This window comes from Bufo gargarizans, chromosome 8 (assembly GCF_014858855.1).
Source record: "Bufo gargarizans isolate SCDJY-AF-19 chromosome 8, ASM1485885v1, whole genome shotgun sequence".
NCBI classification, from domain to species: Eukaryota; Metazoa; Chordata; class Amphibia; order Anura; family Bufonidae; genus Bufo; species Bufo gargarizans.
Genome location: NC_058087.1, coordinates 180945194 through 180952181, shown reverse-complemented (window position 1 = coordinate 180952181; position 6988 = coordinate 180945194). Strand labels below are relative to the sequence as shown.

The window sequence follows — 6988 nt, the reverse complement described above, 5'->3', positions numbered from 1 at the left end:
CAGAGGCGTTCCCATGGTGATGGGGACGCTTCTAGTTAGAATACACTACAAACTTTGTACAAGACTGCCCCCTGCTGCCTGGCAGCACCCCGGGGATATGATAGCACAATTAACCCCTTCAGGTGCGGCACCTGAAGGGGTTAATTGTACTATCATATCCCCCTGTAAGAGATCAGGGCTGCCAGGCAGCAGGGGGCAGACCCCCCCCCTCCCCAGTTTGAATATCGTTGGTGGCACAGTGTGCGCCACCCATCGGGCCCCCCTTCCTCCCTCTAGTGTAATAAATCGTTGGTGGCACAGTGTGCGCCCCCCATCGGGCCCCCCCTTCCTCCCTCTATTGTTATAAATCGTTGGTGGCACAGTGTGCGCCCCCCATCGGGCCCCCCCTTCCTCCCTCTATTGTTATAAATCGTTGGTGGCCAGTGTGCGCCCCCCATCGCCCCCCCTTCCTCCCTCTATTGTTATAAATCGTTGGTGGCACAGTGTGCGCCCCCCATCGGCCCCCCTCCCTCTATAGCAGTAACAACATTGGTGGCAGTGTGCGGCCTCCCATCTCCCCCCCCCCCCATCATTGGTGGCAGCAGAGTTCCGATCGGAGTCCCAGTTTAATCGCTGGGGCTCCGATCGGTAACCATGGCAACCAGGAAGCTACTGCAGCCCTGGTTGCCATGGTTACTTAGCAATAGTACAATAGTAGAAGATTCATACTTACCTGCTTGCTGCTGCGATGTCTGTGACCGGCCGGGAGCTCCTCCTACTGGTAAGTGACAGTTCTTTAGCAATGCGCCGCACAGACCTTTCACTTACCAGTAGGAGGAGCTCCCGGCCGTTCACAGACATCGCAGCAGCAAGCAGGTAACTATGAATCTTCTACTAGTGTACTATTGCTAAGTAACCATGGCAACCAGGACTGCAGTAGCGTCCTGGTTGCCATGGTTACTGATCGGAGCCCCAGCGATTAAACTGGGACTCCGATCGGAACTCCGCTGCCACCAATGATGGGGGGGGGGGGGGGAGATGGGAGGCCGCACACTGGACACCAATGTTGTTACTGCTATAGAGGGAGGGGGGCCGATGGGGGGCGCACACTGTCCCACCAACGATTTATTACACTAGAGGGAGGACGGGGGGCCCGATGGGGGGCGTACACTGTGCCACCAACGATATTCAAACTGGGGAAGGGGGGGGGGTCTGCCCCCTGCTGCCTGGCAGCCCTGATCTCTTACAGGGGGATATGATAGTACAATTAACCCCTTCAGGTGTCGCACCTGAAAGGGTTAATTGTGCTATCATATCCCCCTGTAAGAGATCGGGTGCTGCCAGGCAGCAGGGGGCAGTCTTGTACAAAGTTTGTAGTGTATTCTAACTAGAAGCGTCCCCATCACCATGGGAACGCCTCTGTGTTAGAATATACTGTCGGATCTGAGTTTCACGCTGTAGCTCATATCCGACAGTATATTCTAACATAGAGGCGTTCCCATGGTGATGGGGACACTTCAAGTTAAAATATACCATCGGATTGGAGAAAACTCCAATCCGATGGTATAAAAGAACTCCAGACTTTACATTGAAAGTCAATGGGGACGGATCCGTTTGAAATGGCACCATATTGTGACAACGTCAAACGGATCCGTCCCCATTGACTTGCATTGTAATTCAGGACGGATCCGTTTGGCTCCGCACGGCCAGGCGGACACCAAAACGACTTTTTTTTCATGTCCGTGGATCCTCCAAAAATCAAGGAAGACCCACGGACGAAAAAACGGTCACGGATCACGGACCTACGGACCCCATTTTTGCGGACCGTGAAAATAAACTGTCGTGTGCATGAGGCCTTAGGCTACTTTCACACTTGCGGCAGTGTGATCCGGCAAGCAGTTGCGTCATTGGAACTGCCCGCCGGATCCGCCGATCTGGATTTTACTGAAAGCATTTGTGAGACGCATCCGAATGCGGATCCGTCTCACAAATGCATTGCAAGAAACAAATCCGTCTCTCCGCTTGTCATGCGGACAGACAGATCCGTCTTGTATCCTTTTTCACATTTTTACCGGTCTGAGCATGCGCAGACCAGAAGGACGGATTCGGCACTAATGCATTCCTATGGGGAAAAATGCCGGATACGGCATTCAGGCAAGTCTTAAGTTTTTTTCGCCGGAGATAAAACCGTAGCATGCTACGGTTTTATCTTTTGCCTAATCGTTCAAAACGACTGAACTGAAGACATCCTGATGCATCCTGAACAGATTGCTCTCCATTCAGAATGCATGGGGATATGCCTGATCAGTTCTTATCCGGTATTGAGCCCCTAGGACAGAACTCTATGCCGGAAAAGAAAAACGCTAGTGTGAAAGTACCCTTACCCTACAGTGCTCATTTAATACACCCAGCAGTGGCTCATCTATCTTGGTGCCACCTTAACCCATTGATGCCAGTGTGAAGGTGGCATTTGCAAAGGATTGGGTACAGTAGGAGGGATGATAATGGTGTGAAGGGGGAGATAAGGAGAGGAACTGTGTGGAGGATGATAAGGAAAAAAAAAAGAAGATGACGAGGACGGGAGGAGGAGAATGAAATATATGGCAGGGCAGAGAGAAGGGAGGGGGAGGAGGTGCCACAGATGAGGATGTAGTACACACACAGCACCATAGGCACAGACTGCTAGAGCATAGGGAGAGAGACTGGGTGCAAAGAAGAAGAAGGGTCTGCAAGAGGGAGAGAGAGGAGGGGAGGGTGAAGGAAGGACTGACTGACAGGCAGACAGATCCTACCAAGGGCAGGGGGGCTGCATACCAACCTGCAGGGGCTAGAGGACCAGGAGAGGAAGCAGGTGCTGAGCAGTGACTCTGCAGACATGGAAGGAGCTTCATTTGGAGCTGGCAGAGCAGGAGCAGGCTTTGATCCTATAGAATTCCTGAAGCAACCCCAGACCATCCTGAGGATAGCATCCTGGGTAAGTGAGGACCACTCATTGTCAGCCATGCATGGACCTAATGCACAGCAGACAGTGGCAGCAATGCAATCAGCTGATCTATAGGATGATACCATGAATCTCTGCTTTTTTTCCCCAGTATGGTAGCATTATAATAGGGTGCTATAGACACCCCTATATCCAGCACCCTGGGCTGGTGAGGTCCATTGTGATGGCACAGACAATAGACACTCCTGTCTGCCATGCAAAACAGCTATGGCATAGTCTGCATGATACTGGTGGCAACATCTGTCCAGAGGCGGTGGTCCTCCCCATAGGAGTCTAATGAGGGCGCTATAACCAGGGTGCTGGAGTCACCCCATTCACCTTGTGCCCCCCCATTCACCTGTGCTGTGTGGTATGGGCTGTGAATATAAATGTATGAGCATGCACCGGCTGGTGGAGAGGCTGAATATAGCAAATGGATATTATATTATACCGTCATATACTAAAGGCATGCCTATGTTATATCCATCCTGTATTATACCATTACATACTGCACTAAGGACATGCTTATATTACACTAAGGATATTCTTATTCTATCATATACTGAAGACATGCATATATTATATACCGATATTATACCATTATACACTGAGAATGTGATTATATTACATACTAAGGGCATGCTTATATTATACCGTTCTATACTAATAACATATTATACCATTATATACAGTACAAAGGGCATGTGTATATATCATACCATTATATGGTAAGGACATGCTTATATACTAAGAACATACTTACGTTAGATGGTAAGGAAATGCTTATATTATACCAGTATATACTAAGGGCATGCTTACATTATAAACTAAGATCATACTTATATTATACCATTATATACGAAGGAAATGCTAATATTATACCATTATATACTAAGACCATTCTTATATCATTATATGCTAAGGATATGCTTCTATTATGCCATTTTATACCTAGGTCATGCTTATATTATACCATTATATACTGAAACCATACTTATATTATACCATTATTTATGAAGGGAATTCTAATATCATACCATTCTATACTAAGGACATGCTTATATTCTGCCATTACATACCAAAGAACTGCTAATATTATTACCATTATGTACTAAGGACAAGCTTATATTATACCATTACATAACAAGGACATTATGCCTATACCATCTCTAGGACATGATTATGTTATGCCTTCTTCTCTTAGCGCATGCTTTTGTTCAAAATTCGATTCTGCTCAGCTATACCATCCTGGTTTACAGACGTGCTCATGTTATACCGTATTGTTCGAGGGACATGCTTATGGGCTGGCACACTCTCTGTTCTAAGGGGATAAATATGATATACCATTCTTTCCTATGGGCAGACAGTAAACCATCCTATAATAAGGACATGCTCATGTTATACCACTCTACAATCCGGTTTTCTCATCCTATGTTTTAAGTATGCCATTTCTGTGCTTAGGGTATAACCCTTCTATAATAAGGGCTTGAATATGTTATATCGATAGAGTGACTTCCGACGGAGAATAATAAGGGGTTAGCAGACATTTCTATGGCTCCCCCTTCGCCTGTAGGTTCATTGGATCAGCACGAGAGATGGGATCCTGATCAGATGGGAGGAGGAGGAGGATGAGCTCTGTGTGCACAAGGAGCATTGAGAATAGTACGGTGTTTGCTCTGTGATAATGACCATGCATTGTGGCCTGTGCTAATACATGGGGCTAGATCCAGAATTTAGGTTACCCGTCGCTCTACCCTCCCATGCCCTCACCTGCTGCAGGTCATCTCTTGCCATTTTCCTTTCAGTTTCTCGATAATTTGCTGGAGATCCAGGAATAGGTTATTATTAACCCTCCCGAATTTCCCAGATATGACTATTCATTAGCGCCTTGATTGATTTGGACACATCATGGAATCGACAGTGGGCCCCAAGGAATGGACAGTATGATGGTTGGATCAATGCAGACAGTCTGATCAATGGGGTTTTCAGCAGGTACCGGAGGGGTTTAGGAATGGAATGGCTGCAGGACTGAAGAAGATGCATGGAACATTCAATTGTATTTTAAGTAAGTTGAAGCTCATTAGGCCACATTTTACATTCTGGCTATCTGCTCTGACATTCTGTGCTGACTCATTTCTTAATATATCTTTATAGCGGTCAGTTTTCCTGATACAGAGCTCCAAATCCCCAGCATAGAAAATAGATATGAATATATTCTGCCTACAGCCACAGCTAGGGGGAGCTCAAGAGCTCGCTGCCTACTAAATAATTGATTTCTATGGTACAAACAGTATGCAGTAAGCTCTTGAGCTCCCTCTAGGGGCAGCTGCAGGCATACAGAATTATATCATTTAACTCAGGCATGCTCCACCTGCGGCCCTCCAGCTGTTGTAAAACTACAACTCCCACAATGCCCTGCTGTAGGCTGATAGCTGTAGGCTGTTCGGGCATGCTGGGAGTTGTAGTTTTGCAACAGCTGGAGGGCCGCAGGTTGAGCATGCCTGATTTAACTCTATGGCCATGCAGGGGATTTGGAGCTCTGTCTCAGAAAATGAGAGTTATCAGTGCAGAATTTTTTAACTACAAAGGACGTGCTCTTAAGAAGCGGATATCATCTGTTTTAGTGGTTGCACCCCCCCCTTCCCCCCTGAAAAAACAATGCTGCATTGTTGTTTAGTAATACCCTGCATTGCGCCATTCCTCTTTTATTCTTCCTGAAAATGTGTGATTAACTTGACAGCTGGGTGTTACAAGCCTCCTTCTCAATGGTGTGTATCCCTGTACAGTCTGATAAAGTCAGCATTGATTGAACAGACTGTGTAGGGAAACACACCATAGAAAAGAATTGTAAAACCCAGTGATACGGTCATTTAGTACATATTTCCGGGAGGAATAAAAGAGGATAGCAGAGTTTTAAGAAAAGATGTTTCCGCATTGTTACAGGGAATGAAAGCATTTACTAAACCAGACAATGTGGCCAACTCTTTCCTGTTTCTTCTCACTATTGTGACCGGGTTATAAGTCACACTGGGGGGGGCCCAAGACCCAATTATTGGGGGCTCCACCTTTAGTGGCATTTCCAGTGAATATGCCTTACATTTCTATTGTATGGCTACCCCTTTAATAAATTACTATTACTGGATTTACTCCCTTTACAGGAGTAGTCCACTAACAGGCTTATGAATATGTCCATACAGGATGGAAACGCTGCAGATTCGCCGCCGCAGAATTGCTTGCGGCAAATCTGCATTTTTTACCACGAGATCTGAAGAAATCTCATCCTCAGTGTAAATTGACTAATTTAAGCGATATTAGGAAATCTATATAGTAACCTAGTAAAGGGGCTTGTAATGAGCGGATCCCTTTAAGATCTGAATAAGGCCTCCTACACACTGGCCATGTGCGTTCTGCATTTTGCGGAACGGAAAGTCTGGCCCTCAAAAGACCAGTCCTATCCTATACGCACAAGACTAAGACATGTTCTATTTTTATTTGTGGGGGTGATGTCCGCATCTTTGGCACCCCCATTGAAGTGAATGGGTCCACATCCAAAAAATGTGGATCGGATGCGGACCCAAACAACGTTCGTGTGCATGAGCCCTAAAGCTGATATCGAACTGGTTGCTAATATTGCTTTAGACCGCCAAGTGGCTGCAGCGATGGTCTCCACTAATCTGAAGTATCCTGGACACCAATGCAAAATCTGTAACAGACCCGGACCACCCTGCCACGCTGGGTGCTCTCTGATAAGGCAGGGGGGCTGGGATGTGGCACCAGGATGCGAGTGCGGCTGCTAGCTTTGGACCTGTACAGCTACATAGCCACTGTGCCCGAATCAGGAGACGGCAGAGCGTTCGGTTGACGCTGTGATTATAATGGGTGTGTACCCTTCTGATTTTACAGTGCCTTGGTACTTTCCAAACATGATTAATAAGAACATTCAGACAGTTTCCTATTTCCAGCAGATGTTCTAATTTGGCTGAGTAAAGTACTTAAAGGGGAATTCCGCCTTGAGTGGTGCATTTCTAT

General features: G+C 46.6%; 1 protein-coding gene across 3 annotated transcripts in view; it reads left to right on the top strand.

Moving 5' to 3' along the window:
- The first annotated feature begins 2663 nt into the window (after positions 1-2663).
- Positions 2664-6988, top strand: part of SYNGR3 (synaptogyrin 3) — a 130877-nt gene continuing 126552 nt past the window's right edge. For all 3 annotated transcript variants that reach the window (XM_044304800.1, XM_044304799.1, XM_044304801.1), the window contains exon 1: positions 2664-2953. In XM_044304800.1, coding sequence (XP_044160735.1) covers positions 2855-2953 — 99 coding nt within the window. In that variant the 5' untranslated portion in view covers positions 2664-2854. The remainder of the gene's footprint in view (positions 2954-6988) is intronic.